Raw genomic sequence first — 23,371 nt, forward strand, 5'->3', positions numbered from 1 at the left:
TAAAAGGAAGAGGAGGGCCTGAATTTGAAGGAGAATTGGCAAAAATATAAGGGAGGATTTGGAGGGAAGAAAGGAAAAGGAGACATGCACTTAAATTATAATCTCAAAAATAAGGGGGGAACGTTACAGTTTGTAGATCTGCCGGCTGCAGATAGCCTTGGGTGATCTGGTGCTGACTTTCTAGTCCGTCTCCTACTGTTCTGCAGTACATACCGTACATCTCATTCCCATACTCCTTCCCTATTCATTCTTTTAAAAAAAAATAGTTATTGTTTGTGAAATATCTCTGTACTTCCCACTTGTGTTATCCTACAAGCTGTTCTAGAACACTCTTCCCTCCCCCCAACCTTTGTTTGTTTGTTTTCTGGTGTTTGAAGAACAGTTATTATTAGGGATGAGGAAACACATAAATACAGCAGGCACACAGAGATAAAGACCTTCTGAAAAGCAAGGTGGTTGACAAGGACTTGGGAAGCTGAAGCCCTGTGTTTTATTTTTGAGACAGGGTCTCACTATGTAACTCTTGCTGGCCTGGAACCTGTTATGTAAAACCGGCTGACCTTGAACTCACAGATAATCTGAGACCTCTGCTTCTCAAGTGCTGGGTTTAAAGGCTAAGCTGACCATACCAGGCCTTCCATTTTTTATTTAACCTTTACTTATCTTTTAGCTCTTTCTCAAAGAAGCCCTGTGGCCATCCGTTCCTCCAAAGTATGCAGGTCTTCTCTTAAGTCCTGACTTCAACTTCTATGCACAACTGAAATCAAATACTGTTTATATCTCCAAGTAGAAGCCAGGCATGGTAGCACATGCCTCTAATCCCAGTACTTGGGATTAAAGCAGAGGCAGGCAGATCTCTGTAAGTTTGAGGCCAGTCTTTTCTACATAGTGAGTTCCTGGACAGCTGGAGCTATATAGTTAGACCCTGTCTTGAAACCAACAAAAATAAGTAAACACATAAAAATTTTAAAAAATATATATGTCCAACTAGGACTTAAACTTGAAGTCAAAAACTAAGTTCACTTTTGGCTATGGCCCTAATACTTAACATAGTAGTTCCTTAGTAAATAGCTGCTGAAAGAATAATTGAAGAGATTAATTTTAATATCTTAGAGTGGGGGTTACATGTAAACATGTCAATATTCATTTTTTTTTGGATTTGTGGCCTCTTAACAAAATGATCTTTAAACTGCAATTGTAAAAAAAAAAAAAAAATGGAGATTTTCTTGCTGGTTTTGCAATACCATCCAGAAGACAGTGGTGGCATACACCTTTAATCCCAGCACTCAGAAGGCAGAGGCAGGCAGATCTCTGAGGTTAATGCTTGTCCAGTCTAGGGAGTGAGTTCCAGGACAGCCAGGGATATACAGAGAACCCCTGTTTCGAAAAACCAAATTAATTAAAGTTTCATTTGAATACTTTTTAGGCTAATGGCGTATCAAAGGGAAATATCATTGTGTACAAGAAGCCATGAGATACTGCTGCATCTGTGTGCTCCTATATGCCCTCTACCCTTGCAACCAGCCCCCTATGCACACACAAAAGAAAAGAAGATAGAATAAAAAATACCTTGTTGTGAAAACTAGTGTGTCAGTGTGTCACATAGTATACCCTTTGGTTCACTCACCTTTACATGCAGAAGTCCATTGCAAATGTCCATTGCAAATGCCCATTGCAGATGTCCTGCAGCTTTGGATCTGCAGGACCTGTCCCTTCACACACTCCAGCAGCTCATAGATTGGGTAGATGTTGGGATGGGCCAACTCAAAGCCCTTGGTTTTGGACCTGGGAGGTAGCTGAGTTGGTCAGCCAACCAGCTCTCCTGCACTTGGAGCAGCAGGGCAAGCTCTCCAGCACTGCCTCAGCTAGCTTTCCCAATGCTGCAGCTGGCCAGGGGCAGGGGCAACTCTCCAGCTCTGTATTCTACTACTTGTCATCTAACAGACGATGCAAAGGAGTGAAGCCCAGCGTGTTTTAACTGACCGACTTGGACAGCAAAAAGGAAATGTCCCAATTAAATGTCGCCTCTGCCACCATTTCTTTAGACCTAACAGGAATTATTTGACAATGGCTATTTGTGTTAAGGTCAGACTTCCCAATGATTAATCTAGTTACGCATTATTCTGAACTTCATTTGTTTTTTTTTTCCTCAGAGTGTTGAGACGTCTGGTTACACTTATTACTCAGCTGGCGAAAGAAATATCAAACAAAGGAGTGCTTAAAATTCAAGCAGAAAATACCAATAAGGCTGCCAAGAAATTCATGGAAGAGAATGAAAAACTAAAATTGGTATTTAATTTTCTTTATAAAAAAATTGTGTGAATGTGGTTAGTGTTCAAAACGATAAGTGTACTTTTTAGCATCAAAAAATAGCATTTTCATAATTTGTCGGGAGAAAGTGACCGAGACCATAACATTGATCTAAGGAATGATTATTTTTGTTGTTGTGTTTTGGAGAAACCCCTGTACCAATGAAGAAACTATGAAGCTGGCCTTGAACTCAGAGATCTCCCTACCCATCTGCTTCCTGAGTGCTAGGGTTAAAATTGTGTGACACCACTGCCAGCTGACTACTGTTCTTTAGGGTTGCTTGCTTTCACACTTTTCCCTCAATACAAGTTAATACCTGTGGTCCTGTTTCTGTGAACTGTGGGTTAATAGTTTTTTTTTGTAATTGAATTTCTTCTTTAAAAATTCCATACATGTATATAGTCCATTCTGTTGACTCTTACCCCTGCCCCCTCTTGTCCCTTTTCACCCACCCCAACTCTCTGAATTCCCTTTGTCCCCTTTCCACCTTCATCCATTCTTTTATATTGCACTGAATTTAACTGAAGCTTTTTGTGATCTTGGATTTGGAACTCTCCATTGTAGCTTAGTGAGCTCACCACTGGGTACACAACTGATGACAATTACTCCCCTCTTCCAGAATCTCTCAGTAGTCAGTAGTTCAGCTGGGAAGAGTAGCGCCCTATGGCCATCTATGACTGTTTCTTGACAAGGGCCAATCTTGTTGCAGGCCCAGTGTAAGTAACCACAGTTACTGTGAGTTGAAGATTACAGTGACCATGTCATACACAGAATATGGCATCTTTTAGCCATTCTTGGATTACAAATCTGAAGTCCTCTATTCCTCTATTACCATTAATTTTACTTCATAACCTAAATTAAATCTTTATAATTTTCTGTGTCCATTTCTTTTTCAGTTAAAGTATGATTTGTTTTATGGGAAGTAGATAAAAATTATTGAGATTACATTGATTATTTTACATCATTTTAAAATCTTTTTTACAATCCTTGTGTTGCTTATATCTTCTGATATCCAGGGAATGTGTGTGTCTATCACATATTGAGGCTTGCCCTATTGACCAAAGAGAGACAGAGAGAGAAAGAGAGAGAAAGAGAGAGAGAGAGAGAGAGAGAGAGAGAGAGAGAGAGAGAAAATTATTGTGAATTTAAAATATAATGATCTTATAGATTCAGCATTTCAGTTCATAATAATTCCATGAGTTTTTCTTAGAAAAAAAGATTCTCTGTTACTATTAACAAATGAAACACATTTTCCTTAGGAAAATATTTTTATAATTATGCACTGAGATTATTTCTCTATTACAAATGAAGAAATATAGTCTTCATGTTGAGTTAATGCCATATTCAGCAGTAGACACTGGGAACTCTGAGCTCAGTCTTAAAGCCCAGCCTTTACAAAAAGACCTGCCTGCAAACACCACCTGCCATCAGTTGGAAGCCAGGCAGCCATTGTGTGGCCAGTAGAGTTCTGTGAGCTCATAAATCCCATCACCTCATATTCATAACTTCTGTTTTACTTTTTATGACATTTATTTCATGTAGATTGTAACAAAAAAGGGAAGGAAAGACCTCCTTTCATAGAAACAGAACTTTAAAAAATGCCTCCTTATGAACAAGTTGTTACTAGCATCGTTTATGGAAACATTGTGTTAAAAACACTTTGCATTTTACTTTGTTTTGTTCTTTTTAAAAAATTACTATGGTGTATGCATGATATGTGGAGAGGGCGGCATGCCACAGTCTCTGCGTAGAGATCAGAGGGCTCTCCTCTTCCATCTTGCCATGAGTTTTAGGGGTTGAGCCCGGGTCACCAGGCTCACATAGCAAGTACTTTTACCCACTGAGCATCTCACCAGAGTTTATTCTGATTTGAAAAGGCATTGATTGATCCGTTGATGTCTTCTCTAATATTATTCTCTAGAAATCAAGATGTAGGTGTGGTCTGTATTAAAAAGCTAGTAAATAAGTACGTTTTGCTTTCTTTACCCCACAATCAATTTCATTTTGTACTTTAATGTTGTTTGCTTAGGTCTCGACCTTTTGATCTATTTCACAGTGTAAAATCATCATCTAGTTTATGATGACTACATTCAGAAGCCTCAGCTCTGTCTTCACAGAAGGGCTTTCATCTATCTCCAGTGCTTTGAAACTGCCCCATCATCTTAGAGTAATGCACTGTAACCACTGTTGCGATGCACACCCCCTTTTACTTGTTTCCCTCCTAATCTTAAACTATGAGCACACAATATTTTTATAATTTTTTATAAAATATTTTTCACAGTTCTGTCATAACTAAATTAGTCCTGTCCTTCAAAGCATCACTTTACTAGAACTTTAGAAACCATCCTGAATTATTTTCAAAGCCAGTCACTCATGATAGGAAATTTATTATCTGCTTGCTGATTCCTGGACCTCACATTATTTGTCTTTTTCTCCGCTTTGATTCCATACTGTTCTGATTCCCTGATTTCTGTATAATAGATCGGACTCAGTCAGTGGTCCTAGATCATCAGAAGAGGCACCAGTGGGCTAGATTATCAGATATATACTACACTAAAGCTAATAGACGTGAGAAGTTTGTAAACTAGATAAATCCTGTCAATTCTAGAGTCTAACTAAAGGGAATGTAATCAATAAAAGCCATGGGCAAGAATGTAAAAAATTTTCATGTGGGCTTTGAAATATTACTGAAAGAATGATAAAATTGCTAAACTGCTCTTTATTGCATATAGGAAGAATATTATCCTGCAGAAAATATATAATCCTGAAATTCAGAAACTTTCAATTGGGTGCTAATTTCAGCACTACAGTAATCAGCAGTGTGACCGAGGGCAAGTCAGCTCATAGGTTTTGAATTTCAAGGTTCTGTGCCTGTGAATAATAGTTAACTCTATGCCAATTGTGACTTTAAGTGCCTCACAGTAAGATATTAACTCTTTTAATTCTTAAACAATCCCATGATGTTTTATTGTCTGCATTTTATAGCTGAGAAAACAGGGAAAGGATAATTTAAAAAAAAACAAGGGCTGGTGAGATGGCTCAGTGGTTAAGAGCACTGACTGCTCTTCCAGAGGTCATGAGTTCAAATCCCAGCAACCACATGGTGGCTCACAACCATCCATAATGAGATCTGATGCCCTCATATGGGTGTCTGGAGACAGCTACAGTGTACTTACACAAAATAAATAAATAAATTCTAAAAAAAAAAAAAAAAAAAAAAAAACAGTACAGGAAGTTTGAGGCCATGCAGCCTAACTGCTGTAGCCCCCACATTTACAACCACATATTTATTTTGTCCCCTCAACTCCTGTCCTGTCCTATGAAATGATGATTATATGGTGCCCAAGGCCCATTTTTCTTCTAACAATTCAATTAAAGAAATGAGATAATTATGAAAGAACAGTTAACTTTTTGGGTTTTTTTTTTTTTTTTAAAGGCAGATTCTCTTTAAGTAGCCCAAATTGTCCTTGAAATCACAATATTTGGCCAGGAGAGGTGCTGGCTCCCTGGTTAAGAGCACTTGCTGCTCTTCCATAGGACCCTGAGTTCCATTTCCAGCACCCACATCTGGACCTCTAGTTGTAGGGTATCTGATACCCTCTTCTTGCCTCCATGGCCACTAGCACACATGGTACACAGACATACATGAAGACAAACACTCATACACATAAAAATAAATACATCCTGAGAGAGAGAGAGAGATCACAATCCTCCTGCCTCATCTTCTCACTCCGATGTGTGCATTCATGCCTTGCCATCAGTTAATGTTAACTGAGCTGCTTCAAAATGGCAGCATGAAGCTTTACTTCTCAGTGACCTTTGCTCTCAGCTGCCTCCTGGGGTGGATGAGAGAGAGGGGTGGGTTAGTGAAGACTTGTGCTCTGGGAGCTGGGAGCTGTTCAGCTGCAGACTCCAGACCTCTTGGTCTTTCTCCAGCATGAATTAAGGAGGATAAATTGGAGCAGTTTTACAGGTGCAGTAATGAACGCCTATTTACAAGACTGCCACAAATCAAGCTTTCCGAGTCGGCAGCGTAATTCAAGCAGTCACTGTAAACATTCCTGCAGCTCAGTGGTTCCTTCCCAATTCTGGTAATCACTCCCACTGCAGTAATCGTCCAAAGTGAGCTCAATGTTTGTGAATCTATTCTGACTCTTCTTTTCTAGGCTAAAATTGTTTTGAACTTGAAGTAAGCAACATTAAAAAAAAGGCTTGGAGAAAATCTCACTCTGCTTTTTTAGAGGCAATTTTTTTTTTATTCTAAAAGGTCTGATGGTCTTTCTGCTTCAGACTGCTTCGGTCCTCCATCTCTTCAAAGCTTCTTAGACAGTATGTTGACTGGAGCTTTAACTCCTCCTCTAAGCTGCCTGTGCCTTTCCTACTGCAACACGGACTGCTGTGTTGTTCTTGTTTTGGCTTTTATGTACCTGTTTTTCCTTTCCATTAGATGAAAGCTACCAAACAAAGACTATAGCCCAGCTTTCTCGTCATTCCACCTCCTATAATATCTTTCATGCCAAAACATTTGCATCTACTCATTGCTCTCTAGATTCTGTGAGTTTTGTCTGATAAAGTACCTACTAATAATAGAAAATGAATCACTCTGGCATAGAAGTTTTTTAACCACCATGTTTTCCTAACCATGGAAGCTATCAGAACTAAGCTGCTGCCACTATGTTTAGTCTACTGGCCCATGCTTGTGAATACATAAATTTATTTTTTGTTTATGTTATTGTGTGTGGGTTGAGGAGAGGGATACTAATCCATGTGTGTGCACATAAGCATAAAGGTCAGAGGTCAACCTCAGGTTCATTCTTCAGGTACTATTCACTTTGTTTTTTTGAGACAAGATCTCTGATTGGCCTAGAGCTCCTAGAATAAGCTAGGCTGATTGGCCGAGTAGTATCCAGATTCCTCCTGTCTCTATCTACCCAATGTAAGCAGGCTTTACCAAGCCTGTTTCCTTATGTGGGTTTTAGGGATCGAACTCTATGTGATAACACTTTACTGACCGAGCTATCCTCTAGCTCTCATATATTTAAAATATAATTTATCTTTCTTTGTAACTTAGATATTTTGTGTTTCTTTTAATCTGTTTCTAATTTGTAGTAACAGTGATTTCTATGTAGGCATGCAAGTTAGAAATTTTTTCATATTTTTAATTGGTTATTTTATCTATTTACATTTCAAATGTTATCCCACTTCCCAGTTTCCCCTCCACAAAGTCCATATTTCCTCCCCTCGACCCCTGTCTCTATGAGGGTGCTTCCCCACCTACCCACCCCTCCTCAGCAGCCTAGCATTCCCCTACACTGGGTCATTAAGCTTTCACAGAACCAAGGGCCTCCCCTCCCACTGATGCCAGATAAGTCCATCCACTGCTACATATGCAGCTGGAGCTATGAATCCCTCTATGTGTACTCTGGTTGGTTAATATGTGGGATCTGGTTGGTTAATATTTTTGTTCTTTCTATGAGGTTGCAAACCCCTTCAGCTCCTTCAGTCCTTGCCAACTCCTCCATTGGGGTCCCTGTGCTCAGCCAATGTTTGGCTTCAAACATTCACTTCTGTATTTGTCAGGCTCTGGCAGAGCCTCTCAGGGGACAGCTATACCAGGCTTCTGTCAGCAAGCACTTCTTGGCATCTGCAATAGTGTCTGGGTTTGGTGTCTGCAGATGAGATGGATCCCTAGGTAGGATCCATATATATTTCTGGATGGTATTTCCTTCAGACTCTGCTCCACTCTTTGTCTCTGCATTTCCTTTTAACAGGAGGAATTCTGAATTATTTTTGAGGTGGTAGGTGGCCCCATCCCTAAACCAGGGGCCATGCCTGGTCTCTACAGGTTCTATCTTGCCTTTGTTGGATATTTCCACTAATGTCTTCTCTTTTGGTGCTAATGTCTTCTCTTTTGGGTCCTGGGAACCTCTTAGAAGTTAGGAGTTTTTATTCTATAATGCTATCTGTCAATTACTTTAAAGTTCAGATCTGTATATTGATTGTTCTTACTTAGAAAAGACAAGCTACAGACATTGTTATATCCAGATTAGATTTTGAAATATAAAGAGCATTTTAAATTATCAACTATATTTAAAAAATTAATTTAGTATTATTTAATGAAAACCAGAACTTCCCTCCCCTGAGATCGCCCTGCCATCTCCCATTTACCCATCCTCATCCTGGCAGCATTATACTTTACGTACTTCCATGTGCGAACAATATTTTCCAGTAGACAATACAGTTATAGCATGATGATTTATACATAAAACATAAAAATCATCCTTAACCAAAGAAGTCAGTCATATTGAATTTAAAAGCATAATTCTAATTATAGCCCAATCAGAAATTCTTACTTTCATCTCAGAGACATCATCCATAATAAAAGCAGATCTTTTGCTTTGCTTTGCTTTGCTTTGCTTTGCTTTGCTTTGCTTTGCTTTGCTTTGCTTTGTTTGGGACAGGGTTTCTCTATGTGGCTCCAGCTGTCCTGGAACTCACTCTGTAGAACAGGCTGACCTCAAACTCACAGAGATCCTACTGCCTCTTTGCCCAAGTACTGGGATTAAAGGTACATGCCACCACTGTCCAGCTAGAATAATCATTTATAGGAATATTTTTATGTTTGTGTGTGTCCTTGTGAATGTGTGTGGTTATATGAGTGTACATGTAGTTGCCCACAGAGGTCAACTGGGTTCCTCTGGAGCTAGATCTATAGAGAGTTGTAAGCTGCCCCACGTGGATGCTGGGAATCAAACTCAAGTCCTCGGTAAAAAGTATATATCCCTTTAACAGCTGAGCTATCTCTCCAGCTTCACAAAATTTTGTGTGTTTGCTAGCTGTCAAGTTTCTATTAGTAAAAGTACTTTATAAACGGTATTAAATACTTAAAATGACAACTTAATAAAGACCAATAATTTAAATTTTATTCAAAAAATATCCAACTGTTGCAATCTAAGCTTATTTTTTCTTGTAATTCTTTTATGATAGGTGCTAAAGAATAATGATAATGCTGAAGAACACATTTTGGAAACTGAAAATAAAAAACTAGTAGAAGACAAGGAAAAACTGAAAATTGAGCTAAAGAAGGCTTCCGATGGTAATTCTGCATGCATGTATAAAGGGGAAGGACTGTCAGATATTTTATGCTGTCACATATGCCTCATTGGTTTACTTTAAACAGAACTAAATGCCCTCTGGCCAAGCACTGAGGATGACTTATTTATAGATCTCTATTCAAATATGAAATTGAAACTTTGTGCCAAGAGAAACATGTTCTGTTATGCAGAAAAACATGTAGGTGTTTCAGATTTGTGTTGTAAATACAAATGTTCTTGCCTCAGCAAAAGAGCTATGGGCTTGAAAACTTTCCTATAAACATATTTTTGTAAAATGAGTCACATTTTTTTCAGTCATCATGTATTACTTCTTTGATAAAAGTAATCACAAGGAGACAGCCTTGATAGACTAATACATTGTTTATCTTAAGCCCTAATATTTCCAACACACTAAACTTTAAAAAAAAATTTTGAGAAAGACAGAAAGTGAGCATCAGTCTGGGATATCAGTTGAGAAATTGCACTGTAGGTTCAAATCGGGGCATCCTAAATCTAAGTCCACAAAGGCAACTGTTACTGCGCTACAGTAAGTTCCAGTTGTTCTTAGTATACCAATACTCTTCCTATAGTAAAGTAGATACCCCAAATCCACTGTCGATTCTGACAACCTGTTGAGTGTGTATAGCTTGCCCCCCAACAATGTTTCTGCATGTGGAGGCAGATAATGCTTGATGTTGGCCAGACACAAGGAAACCTGTCGGTGTTGATGGTTAAGACTGTTGGCTATGGTGATGATGAATGCATAGGCCCTCTCCAGTTTCAAATCGTCTACTACTTTAGGTTGAAGATAAATAGGATTCAGTGACTAAGTCAAGACCTGCTTGAGATCATTGTGAGTTTAGGTTTTCTTTAAATTGCTCTCAGCATAATAGAAGTGCTCTGAAATATCACTTGCTATTGTCAAAAATCTATCTACATTATTTGGTTTATTATTTATTAGGATTTATTTCATGAAGGCACATTTGAATTTTAAATTGAAATTCCAAAGATAAAAGCTAATTCTATATATGAAAGCCCAGATGAGGATATTTCATGTGCTGCAAAATTCTTTAGTCACTTCACTACTTTTCTTAATTTTTAATTAATTAATTATTAGTATATGTGGGTGTTTTTCCTGTATGTATGTCTGTGCACTACATGTGTGCCTGGTTCCCTCAGAGGCCAGAAGAGGGCATCAAATGCCCTGGAACTGGAGTAACAGACAGTTGTAAGCTTGCATGTGGGTGCTGGGAACTGAACCCAGGTTTTCTGAAAGAGCAGCTAGTGCTCCTTAACCACTGAGACAGCTCATCAACTCCTAAAATTTCTTACTTAAATTTAAGCAATAAAATAAAAGTGGCAGACAAAGATAGCTTAGAATTAGTGGGTTAAAAATCCAAAGTACCCTTCTAAACAAGACCTTTGGTATAGCTGCAAACTCAAAAGTCTTGTTTTAACTTAATACTATTATATTTTCTGTAATTCCAAAATATTTAGATATAGTTAAGAAAGTTTAACATTTACGTTAAAATTAATTTAGTAGTCCTTATCTTCTGCAATAGTGATTTTTTTGACTCATAAAATGTTGCTATTAACCCTTTTAAAGAATGTAAGGAAGTATTTCAAAAGTATATTTAATTAGTAAAAATAATGTTAAAAAATCTTTTTATATGTAACATATTTTGTGAGTAAGTAATATAACATTTTAAAAAGCAAAACAAAGCCGGGGCCTTAGCTAAGTTCATACAGTTTGCTTAGCATGTACAAAACCCTGTATTCATTCCATAACACTTCATAAAGCAGACACGATGGTTCAGGACATTGATGAGAAAGGGACCTTACCTACAGACTGAGGTTTAGACCAGCCTTGCCAGCGTTAAACTTATCAAAAAAATTAATAATAAGGATTTTAGTCAATAAAGTGCTTGTCAGGTAAGGAGGACCTGAAGCTGGGCATAGTGACATACACCTTTAGTCTCACACTTGAGGCAGAGGCAGGCAGATCTCTGTGAGTTTTAGAGCTGCCTGGTTTATATAGTGAGTTCCAGGAGAGATAGAGCTACATAGTGAGATTCTGTCTTGAAAACAAGCAAACAAAAAAAGATGAGGCCTAAGTTCAAGCCCTAGTGGCCATGTTAAAGCCAGCATGGTGACAATCAACTGTAGTTGGAGCTCTGGGGAAACAAAACCAGAAGGATCTTTGGGGCTTGCCAACCTAAGCTAGTCTTTGGGTGATCAGTGAGCAACCAGGTTCAGTGCACTCAGTGTTGATCTCTGGCTTCCATATGCACACACCATAAATAAATGTAAAAAGTCAAGAAGATCTAGCACGATGACTCAGCAGTAAAAGTATTTGCTGCCACCACTCGCTACCTGAGATGCATCCTCAAGACCCACGTGATAAAAAGCAGGAGCCATCTCCCTCAGCTTGTTCTCTTTACCTCCACATCTGTGCTTGCATGCATTGCACGTTCTCACACAGACACAGACGCAGTCTCTCTCTCTCTCTCTCTCTCTCTCTCTCTCTCTCTCTCACACACACACACACACACACACACAAAATAAGTAAATGGATGAATAAATAAATAAATTGTAATGTTTTCCAAATATGATGATAATAGGCAATATTCTTATTCCTCTCCAAGCAATTTAGTCTCCTCTTTCTTTGCCATTCAAAATTTACAATTCACACTTTACAACAATGAGGATTGAGGGAGGCGCGAGTGCCAAGGACATATTCTCAGTCGGGTCCCACGCCTCAAGAGGGGCATGCTCAGAATACGAAATTAAATTTTAAAACAACTTGTAATTCTGAGATACTTTAAACTTTAGCTTCTTAATCCTGACGTAAAATCAAACTCAGTATTGCTCCAGTACTTATTTATTTATTTAACAGAAAACTTGGGTGTTTGGAGAAAATGAACTCTTTAATAATATTGGCATTGTGTTTTTAATCTGATAAGAAGATCTACCGGTCCTGTGTTTGAAATGTAGACTGTCTGACTACTTTCAAAGGGAGTCAGTGTTGAAGTCAAAGCAGACTTTACCTGTTTGAGTGTGTCCTGTTTGGTTTCTGCAAGATGTGTAACATTTTATGAACAGATTTTATGAACATTTTATGAACGTGGAGAACATTTTTAGATAACATTCTTAGTGACCTTGAGAAGCTCAAAAGCTCTGTTTCCAGAGATGTTCTTTTGGCTGTTGTCTTGACTTATACCAGGAAAATTCATACAGACAAGACTAAGAAACTGAGTCAACTCATAAAGTTTTATATGATTTTAACAGTACAGTGCTTGGCACACAGCTGCATCAAATGCTCATTTAAACATTTCTAAAAATTGGGGATATTAAGGTGACATTGTTTAAGCACTTTTCAGAATGATCTTTTAGTCATTCTGGTATTTTATAGGAATGTTTCCTAAAGGAATTTTCTTTTGTACTTCTATGACCCACCTTAAGTATTTTCTCCAAAGTTTGTTAGAGAAAATAAAGTATTAAATAAATATAAAGGTTTATTTAAGCTAATTTTAGCACCAATACAGAAAAGTAGTATTCTTTACTTTTAGCCTTACACTCTAGCAGTTAAGAGCACTTGTTTCTGGACTAGAGAGGCGGCTTAGTGGTTAAGAGCACTTGTTGCTCTTCCAGAGAACTAGAGTTTGATTGCCAGAAGCACCAACATAGTGGTTCATAATTGTCTGTAATTTGATTCCAAGGGATCCAGTGATCTTTTCTACCCCGCTCGGGCTTCTGCTTGCATATATCGTATGTACATACACTCATGCACACAAATAAAATAAGTATTTTTAAAAGAACACTCTATTAGTAAATATTCCCATTTTTAATCCCTGGCTCAGATTTTGACTAGTTAGCTATTTCTGTGTTTCAGTACATTAATATTATCGCCGAGATCAGAAGAGAGCACACATATCCCAGAGCACCTAATTCATACTCAAGACTACCTAGTCAGGTGCAAAGTCTAGTCTTTCACTTTAATAATCCAGTTAACAATTAATCTGATATCCCAATGTGTTGAGTAATTGGGAAGGGGCTTTGTTATGAAGAATCAGATCCTAAGCTGTAAGGAATTTATAAAAGTCATAATAGAAATGAACCTGTGAGGTAGAAAACCTGCTGTTCAAAAGATTAATTTAATTTAAAGTCCCTTCCAGGGTAATTAGTAGTAGTTGTTCCTACAACTAAATCTTCCTCGGTGTTTCTTCTTATAGCTAGAGGAGACATCTACTACCCAGACATTGACTGCATTTAGGGCATGGTGAAACTACATAGGACTTAACTACAAATGATAATACCTGTTCCTCATGCCTTTAAGAACAGAATTGTCTGGGCATGGTGCACACCTTAATCTCAGCACCAAAGAGGCAGAGGCAGGTGGATCTCTGTGAGTTCAAGACTAGCCTGGTCTAGAAAGTTAGTTTCAGACCAGCCAAGGCTGTTTGTTAGACAGAGAAACCCTGTCTCAAAAACTAAAACAAAACTAAACAAAACAACAACAACAAACAGGATTACATTTGTAACTTGCATTACTTAAAATCATTAGGGCTGCCAACCTTAGAGCAAAGGTTATGTAGCAATTCATGTCTCCTTAAAAAGGAATCTGGGAGAAAGAGTGGATACTGTAATCCCTGCATTACAGGGATGGAAACAGCAGGATCAGAAGTTCAAAGGTATGCTTCCTACAGCAGACAATCACATTTGGCCTGAGCTACTACTGGAGACTGTCTCAGAGACAAACAAGAATTGAGACACAGTTCCTAATCCTTCTTCCTTCCCCTTTCCTTTATTTATTTTTTTTTTAATCATCATATTTTAAAGAATTCTTCAAAACATGCTTTGTAAATCATTTAACATGAGGAATAATTAACACTTTTCTTAAAAATATACCTGTAGCCAGGCATGGTGGCACTCACCTGAAAACCCAGCACTTTTAGTGGCTAAGAGCAAAAGAATTATGAGTTAGAGGCACCCAGGTTATATAGCATGACCCTGATTCAAAAAGAAAAATATATGCCTCTTAAGGGAAAAGCAAATGTTTAATGACTTTTTTAAATAAAGCATGTATAAATAGAACAGAGACTGAGGATAATGTGTACCTAAATGCTTGGAAGCATGTAATAGAGACTTCAGTTTTGAGTCAGGGAACAGTATATTTGTGAACCCTTTTAAAAATACTGTTGATTCAACTATCTTCCTAGGTGAATGCTTCTCTATTACTTTGCCATACCTTGAAAAAAACCTAAAATTTCCTTTCATAGACTGCCTTTACAACCTCAAAATGTATTTTTTTAATTTCCTTTTTTACTGGTAGTAAGTATACTAACATAGGAACCAGAGACTGAAACTTCTAAGTGCTTTTCAATAGAAACTAAAAATCAAAACCAAATGCAGAACCATAGGACACTTCTACTCTGTATAGCCAGACATCTATATTCCTGCCTGAGTCTTAAGGATAATGTAAGCCTTATATGCAAACTTAAATTATAGGATTTCCAGTTCCTGCAGATAAACCATGTATCTTTCTAAAATTAAATTTTCAAAGTCTAATCTCCGGATACTTCTAGTAGTAAAATCATTGTGGACATGAATCATGAATTAAACTATCCTTTCTTTTCTTTTTCTTCTTATGGTAGGTTTTTTGTTTTGTTTTGTTTTGTTTTGTTTTTGTTTGTTTGTTTGGTTTGGGTTTTTTTTTTTTTGAGGCAGGGTCTCATGGAACTAATGCTACTCTGTAATTCCTGGTCCACCTACCTTAATCCTTGCCTTGCAAACTTAGTTATCTAACCAACCCACTTGATACTAGCTTTTTAAAGTGATTAAAACCTATGACTAATCCTTTTAGTTAGACAAGTAATACACTTATTAACTCGTCTCTATATTATCTCTGTATATGGATAATTGATATTATTATCAAGCTATAAAATGAGTCTTGCTTTCTATAAGATTACTTTCTTAGAGCCTAGCAGTGGTGGTATGTGCCTCTAATCCCAGCACTAGGGAAGCAGAGACAGGTGGATCTCTGTGAGTTCAGGGCAAATCTGGTCTTTAAAAAGGATTACTTTATTAGGACAAATATATAATAGTGATATGTTATTGTTTGTTTCCTCTTTACATTCCCATTCAGTTATATTTTCCTTTTCTGTGAGTTCTTTACTGTTCCCAAATAGCAAATAAAATTACCTATACCAAGGAAAAGCTTTTGTCATCATTACAGAGGGTATTAGCAAGAGAAACAGACTATTTAATGAAGATCATATAGTCCAGATAGGTATAGCAAATATATGTACTTAAAACAATAGTTTTACTTCCTCCTCTAAATGATACATGAGGAAGTCTACCCAAAAAATCATGAATAGACACAGCCAGCTGCATTCTTTTTTTTTTTTTAAATAGGAAATAGTTTTATTTGGAGAAATACAGGAAAAGGAGGAAAGGCATGAACATTATCAAAAAGTATTACTTAGACACAGATATAATAGCTGCAATGAAATATAATTATGCATAATTAATATATGCTATTGAAATATAATGAATAATATCACAAAAAGAACAAAATTTCCAATTTATGTCTTGTAAAAGAACTTGGATTTAAATAACAACTAACAAGACATTTTTAAGGACTATTCAAATTTTTCTGACATTGTGGCAGGAATACTTTTTGTGTTGTAGACTTTATCTCTAGGAGAGACTATCTGAAAAATAATCAATAAATGTGTTATATTGATAGTTTCTAAGTGTTTTGTTGCCATGTTGTCCTTTGGAACATATATTAAATCTTCATGTGTAGGAATAATAAGGATTGTGGCATTATATAACAGGAATGGAAACAGGTAAATTGATAGAGAAGAAAAACATGAATGTAAAAACACCAGCTGCATTCTGAATAAAGAAATGTTCCAAGGGACAAGGTCAATGAACACAGTTCTCTAAATTTTGATCAACTTAAACTGGCAGAAAAATGGATCAATGACATTACTCTTTTGAGTGGAGCAAAGCATATGATTGACAGGTTTGTTGATGCATCAATCTAGGACACAGTGAATTATGGAGATAAAATGTTGGGTCCTCTATGAAAAACAAAAGAATGTCTTAATATTTTGATGTTATTTTGTTGTACTTCCTAACTAGGTATACTTGATTATTAAAGACCTTTATGATAAATGTTTTTATAATGAATATATCACCATATGGAAACCTATTTTTATTGCAGAGGGAGTTACAGAAAAATTAAACTCAACAACTTGCCTAAAAATACTTAGGAAAAAAAATACTTAGGAAAGAGTTGGAGAGATGGCTCAGCAATTAGGAGCACTGATTGTTCTTCCCGAGGTTCTGGGTTCAGTTCCCAGTGCCCACATGGCAGCTCACAACAGTCTGTAGCTACACTTTCACAGGTTCCAACACCCTCACAAAGACATACATGCCATCCATGCAGGCAAAACACCAATACACATAAAACAAAAATAAATAGATCATTTTAAAAAATTAAAAAAGATGCCTAGGAAAAAATACACCAAATAATTAATACATAATAATTACCTTTGGCATGTACAATGGATGTCTGTTTTTAGTTTAACTTATTTTCTATAGTAATTTACATACATACAATGAAAAATTAACGGTTTTGTTGGCATTTTTATTATTTTTTTTTTCAAAAACCCTGGCCAGGCAGCTAATTTTGGCTTGGAATATTTGATCAATTGACTCAATTTCTAACTTTACCTAGAAAGTAGATTTTCACTATTAAAAAAGTTGTTTAAGTTAGAAATCTGTGGGGAAGCACAGGGTAATCTTGGTCAAGTTGGTAAATCTTTTCAGAAAACAGTTTTCTCTCCTATAAAATTACATAAGAGACTAAACTAGAATGTCTATTATGTAGCTCCAAATAATTTGTATGCAATTAAGTAAGCATGACTATGGGAATTAACTTCATTGTTGTCCTTTTGACCTTTAAATATATATATTTTTATGAGAGAAAACTTCACAGTGACGTCCCTTTCTCCAAATCTTAAATTCAGCAGGTGGATAATTAAATAATATTCTTGACTTCAAAAAGATGTTTCCAGCAGTCATTAGGGCAGGACCCGGCATGTTCGATTCATCTCTTAGCTCTCCAATCTTAAATGTTGAAATCTCTTGGGTGGAACATTGGAAGAAGAGGACATGAGCCAGTTTTTTGACTTCACATTACTGTGTGGCTGCTTATGTAGACCATCTGCTGAACCCATGGGTATGGAATGATAAAAGTTCATGACAGCAGAATTGATTTGAAAAACTAATCAGCATGGTCTTTTTATTATTCTATTAGGAAAATAAAAATGAGACTAGATCTATTCAGCTCTCAAGAGTGTTTGCTTTTGCAAATAGCAAGTATAACCTAAAGCATGAATCTGAACATATCACCTAGCATATTTGTATATTTCTGGTACTGTTTTTAATTTTCTTTTTTCTAACTTTATAATGTATCCAAGTTTTTCACATATAAACTTAAATGTTAATTAGTAGTAGAAGCTTACAAGAAAAAATAGCAGTCTTGTGAGGCTCTTTTCACCAGAAGCAAGACCATTCATTTATTGTGTTTATTAATTATTTGGGAAGGAATAGGAGGTGTGGTCTTGTTGCAGGAGGTGTGTCACTGGGGGATGGCTTTAAGGTTTTAAAAGATTCACTCTATCCCCAGTGTGCTCTCTTTGCTTCCTTTGTGGATTGAAATGTGAGCCAGCATGCCTTTGCTTTGCCATTGTGGAATCTAACCCTCAGAACCTGTAAGCCCATTTAAATACCTTCTTTTGTAAGTAACCTTGGTCATGGTGTTTTATAGAAATAGTAAGCAATAGAAAAGTAAGACAGAAGGGAAGCACAATAGAGGGGATGATTGGTTCTTATTGATACCACTAAGGGAGCTTTTACAGGAAAGGGTGTCATTTTACCTTAGTTATCAGGATGCAGAGGATTTGAGAAGCAGAAATGAGGTAGGAATAGCTTCCCTGGCTTCAAGAGTGTTCACAAAGCAAAATGAAAGGCCTCATGACCAAACTATGGTTTATGTCTGAGCAGGAATGATAAAGCTGGCAAGAAAGGTGGTATTCTTTGCTTAGTGACTACACCAAAGTTGTTATTTGTTTGTTTGTTCGTTTGTTTTTGAGACAAGGTTTCTCTGTGTAGCACTGGCTATCTTCAATCTCACTCTGTAGACCAGGCTGGCCTTGAACTCAGAGATCCACCTGCTTCTGCCTCCCAAGTGCTGGGATTAAAGGCGTGCATCACTGTCACCTGTCCCAAAATTACTTTTATTACTTAGCAATTTAAGACTATTTACTGATGTTTCTTTCACATACAGTACACACAGTGGTGCTTATTTTATTTAAACATTTGTCTATCAATTTCCTGGCTCAGAATACCAAAAATTGTGTCAGCATGGACAAATCCATATCAGCTCCAAAATTTCAAAGCACTTTTCCTATGGGCCTCACTCATTCCCTCCCCTCCTAGAATTAAGGACATTAAGATGCATTCAAAGAAACATTTTTTTGATATTCACATATTTAATATTTCTTTTAAAATATTCACATGAAAGAATAATGTTTGCTCTATAGTGTATTTTTTTTTATGTAGCTTTGTCTCTATCTCAAAAACATCTGGCTCTCCTTGCCAAGGAAGCAATTTGCTAAAGTATGTCCAGTTTAATCTCTCTGCTATTAGGCCTCTCACGTTGCTATTAAGAATAGGAATTTTTGTTGTTGCTGGCAGTGGCCATTTTGTTTGCTCAACCATGGTTATGCCTCTGCCCTATTGTCTGCACTCTCTGTTGGCTCCCTTGTCCCAGACGTGGCAGTTCAAGGTGTACAGTGTGGTGTGCAGTGATCTGACAACCAGCATCTCCAGTCTTACCAGCTTTAAGTTTGACACTCCTTTGTTATCATAGCTTGTGCTTACAACAGTGGCATCTCATCAGTTTTCCCCTTTGCTTAGTTTTGCACGTCTACCTGCCTAGAACCCTGATCCTTTACTCTCGTAAGTGCAAGCATACACTACTTTATGTTCATCCTTTTGCCCTAAAGTTGCTACTTCTAGGAAGCTTCTCCTGAAGTCTCTCCCTTTAAACATGATAGAGTAGTGCCTTCCTTCCATATCTTCCATTCCTGCCCAGTTACTAAGCATGCACTCCAGAGAAATTACTGAGTTTGTTTCTGTCTTTGTTTGTGTGTTTGATGTGTGTAGGTGTTATATCTGCATGAATAGCTATGCACTACAAGTATGCCTAATGGCCCCAGAGGCCAGGTTAGGGTATCAGATCCCTGGAACCAAAGTAACAGATGGTTGTGAGCTGTCATTTGGCTGCTAAAAATTGAACCAGGGGCTTCTGGATGAGGAGGCAGTACTCTTGTGTGTGTGTGTGTGTGTGTGTGTGTGTGTGTTTGAGACAGGGTTTCTCTGTGTAGTCCTGGCTGTCCTGGATTCACTGTGTAGACCAGGCTGGCCTCGAACTCAGAAATCCACCTGCCTCTGCCTCCCAAGTGCTGGGATTAAAGGCGTGTGCCACCATTGCCCAGCAGGAGGCAGTACTCTTAATCACTGAGCCATCTCTCCAATAACTTGTGTTTTAAAGGAGTTTATTAGAGGCTTAGAAGACCAATCTTAGAAGGTAGGAAACAAGCAGAACTCTAGCAGGAGTGAGTCCCAAGGAAAGGTGTGATCCTGGGGGTCGTTGTCAAGGGGTCAGTAAAGTTGTTTTAACTGGAGGGATGGGAATGAGTGGTTATTCCAGCTGCCCCAGCTCTGAGGTGTCTTTTATATCACCCCATCCCAGGTGTCAGCATCTCCACATAGCTTCCAGCCAGCTGGCAAAGTATAAATGTTTATCCTGGAGATAAGTTCAATCTCAAGTAAATTGCTCCTCTGGCAGCCTGCCACCACCCCTCCCCACAGGACTGCCTTCAGCTCTTGCTTCTCTAAGGAGAATCCTGGGGGAATTTCTTGAGTCTATTGTTTGAATAATCTATGCCTTGGAGTACATAAAATAGATAACCCTCTTCTTCATTTGTAATATCATTCAAAACTTCAGAAAACATGACACAAATTTTTTATTTAAAAATTAATTTATTTCAGGCTGGGAAATAGTGGCACATGCTTTTAACCCCAGCACTTGGGAAACAGAGGCAGATGAATCTCTGTGAGTTCAAGGCTAGCCCTAATCTACAGAGGAAGTTCCAGGACAGCCAAGACTACACAAAGAAACCTTGTCTTGATGCTCCCCCCCAATAGTTCATTTCATTAAAGAAATTTAGGACATTATGATAAGTTCTCAGTTACTTAGTACTTATAGCCTAGTGACTTTTAGGCACTCCTGTATATAATGTAGTGGTTAAAGACACTTGCTGCCAAGCCTGATGACCTGAGTTCAATCCCCAGGACCCACATGGTAGAAGAAGAGAACACATTCCCACAAGATGTCTTCTGACCTCCACATGTGAGTAGTCACACATAAGTGACCTCCTCATTATACACACAAACAAAATTAATAAGTGTAAAAAATGTTAATATATTCTGTGTGTGTGTGCACACACATGCATGCATGCATGTGCACTTCTCTATGCTCTGAAATATGTGCGGAGATCAGAGGAAAACTTTGAAAAGTGAATTGTCTCCTTCCACTCAGTTGTCAAGCTTGGCAGCAATAGCTTTACCCAATGAGCCATCTAGCTGGCCCTTACATTATTTCAATAGTACATACTGTACATGGAATGTATCACTGTTGATGCTGATCTGGATCATCTGACTGAGAAAGTGTCTGCTGAGTCTCAGTACTCTAAATGCACTCCTCCTGCCCTCTCAGCATACTGTAATCTTCTGAAGGAAATACTGTTTACAAACCACATCAAGAGATTTTAAGTATTCTATCACCTTGAGAGCAGAGAATCCACTTACATTATTAATTATTGTGTAGGCATGTCTGTTCTCCCTGTTTGTTTATTCATGTCAGTGTGAACTCATGAGAAATTATATCATACTCTAAGTTATACTTTAACACTTTTTGTTGATTTATTATCTATTTGGGGCCATTTAAAGCTCTTTTGATTAGCTTCTAGATTTCAGTTATATCAGGCTGTTTGCTTTGGATTGGCGTTTAGAACACTTTCTTACTTTGTGGACTCTGATACTCAAAGATAACCTTAATTTTTCTTGCTGGTACAGTTCCATCAAAATATTTCAAGTATTTCTGCTTGCCTTCTTCTCCAGCTATCCTGAATGTCTTCTACTTTTTTTTTATTGAAAATAGAGTTGTGCTTATCTTTTGAAGACCAAAATTTTTATCAGATAATTATAGAGTAATACATCATATTATTTTTATTTATATTGGATATTTTATTTATTTACAATACAGATGTCATCCCTTTTCCCCATTTCCCCTCCCTAGAACCCATTCCCCCTCCTCCTTTATGCTTTTGTACTATTTTGATTGCATGCATGTCAGTTCTAGCTTGAGGGTCTATCAATACAATAAATGCAAATAGTCAAGGAACAAGCAATACAATAAACACACATAGTCAAAGAAAAAGCAAGGCATTAAACCCAATTAGGTGAACACTCTCATGATCACTGTTTCTAAGGGCTAATCAGGATGACCAAAGTATCTGAGCCTATTTCCCTGTCCTAGCCCAAGGTCATTTTCATGTCTGAAGCCTACTTCCTTGTTCTAGCCTAAAATTTAGATTCCTGTCTGAGATTACTTCTTTGTTCTAGCCTAAGATTTAGGTTCCTGCCTGAAATAACTTCTTTTTTCTAGCCTAAGATTTAGATTTCTACCTAAAATTACTTCTTTGTAATTTGCCTGATGTCAGATTCCTGCCTGAAGCCTACTTCCTTGTCCTTGGCCAATGTCATATTCCTGCCAAGCAGCCCCAAAGGCTCTCTGCCTCTCCCCTTTTTTATTTCATTAACAAGACTGAGCTTTTCTTAGGTTGTTCTGACAAGAATCCCTTCCTTACCTATCATGGAATATGCATTATCAAAAGCAATGCATTTCTGTCTTAGGTTGGTAAAGCTCTGTGAAGAATCTTACCTTATCTTACTTGGCTTGACAGCCTGTTAATTTAATCACTCTGTCTGGGGGGTATACATCATATTATTTACCTGACATTTATCATTTGTATAAATGATACACATGTAGGTACATTTATGGAAGATACCAAAAGCTAAGCACTGCTAGAAAGTGGAAGAAAATATTTTCAAAGGCACTTTCAAATTAGATTAAGGGGTTTGGGGAAGAAAAGCAGTACAGTTCTAACTGAATAATATAGATAAAACAATAAAGTTAGAAAATGGCAGTTGTCACAATGACTGGTTTAGGCAAGAATCATCAGTGGACAATAAACAGAGGAAGGCAGCCAGACATTTGGACAGGGAGCAGGGTATTTTCATGGTCTAATTTATCTTCCCACATATTGCTGCTCTAGTAATAGGAAATGGGTAATAAAAATGAAACAGAGTAAAAGTAGGTCTTTGGAAGTGGTTGTTCTCTGGAGGCACTGGGAAGTATTAAACATCATCATATCCACATGTATGGGAATGCATGTTCTGAATTCAGTCATAAGGAAATACCAGACAAACCCAAATGAAGATCATCTATTTTAAAGTGGCCTGTATTCTTTAAAGTATCAGTGTCACAACAGAGAAGGTTGCAGTGAGATAAAAGAACTAGTCTAGATGAAGGGAAACTAAAGAAACATAGAAATGAAATGTAAATGTGATCTACTACTGTATCTTCAAGTAGAACTAAAATATAAAATGACATAATTATAACTGCTGTCACTATTGAAATTTGGGTGACTACATTAAATGTACTGCGTCAATATTAAATTTCTTAAGTTTAGTAATTATACTATGGTCATGTTAGAGAATGCCCTATTAGAAAATACACATTGAAGAAATGTGAAAGAGAAGAC

General features: G+C 37.3%; 1 protein-coding gene across 2 annotated transcripts in view; it reads left to right on the forward strand.

Moving 5' to 3' along the window:
- Bcap29 (B cell receptor associated protein 29) overlaps positions 1–23,371 on the forward strand; it is a 42,608-nt gene that overhangs the window by 8,067 nt on the left and 11,170 nt on the right. For both annotated transcript variants that reach the window (XM_034514193.2, XM_034514194.2), the window contains exons 5-6: positions 2,154–2,289; positions 9,298–9,406. In XM_034514193.2, coding sequence (XP_034370084.1) covers positions 2,154–2,289; positions 9,298–9,406 — 245 coding nt within the window. The remainder of the gene's footprint in view (positions 1–2,153; positions 2,290–9,297; positions 9,407–23,371) is intronic.

Source organism: Arvicanthis niloticus, chromosome 11, assembly GCF_011762505.2.
Source record: "Arvicanthis niloticus isolate mArvNil1 chromosome 11, mArvNil1.pat.X, whole genome shotgun sequence".
NCBI lineage: Eukaryota > Metazoa > Chordata > Mammalia > Rodentia > Muridae > Arvicanthis > Arvicanthis niloticus.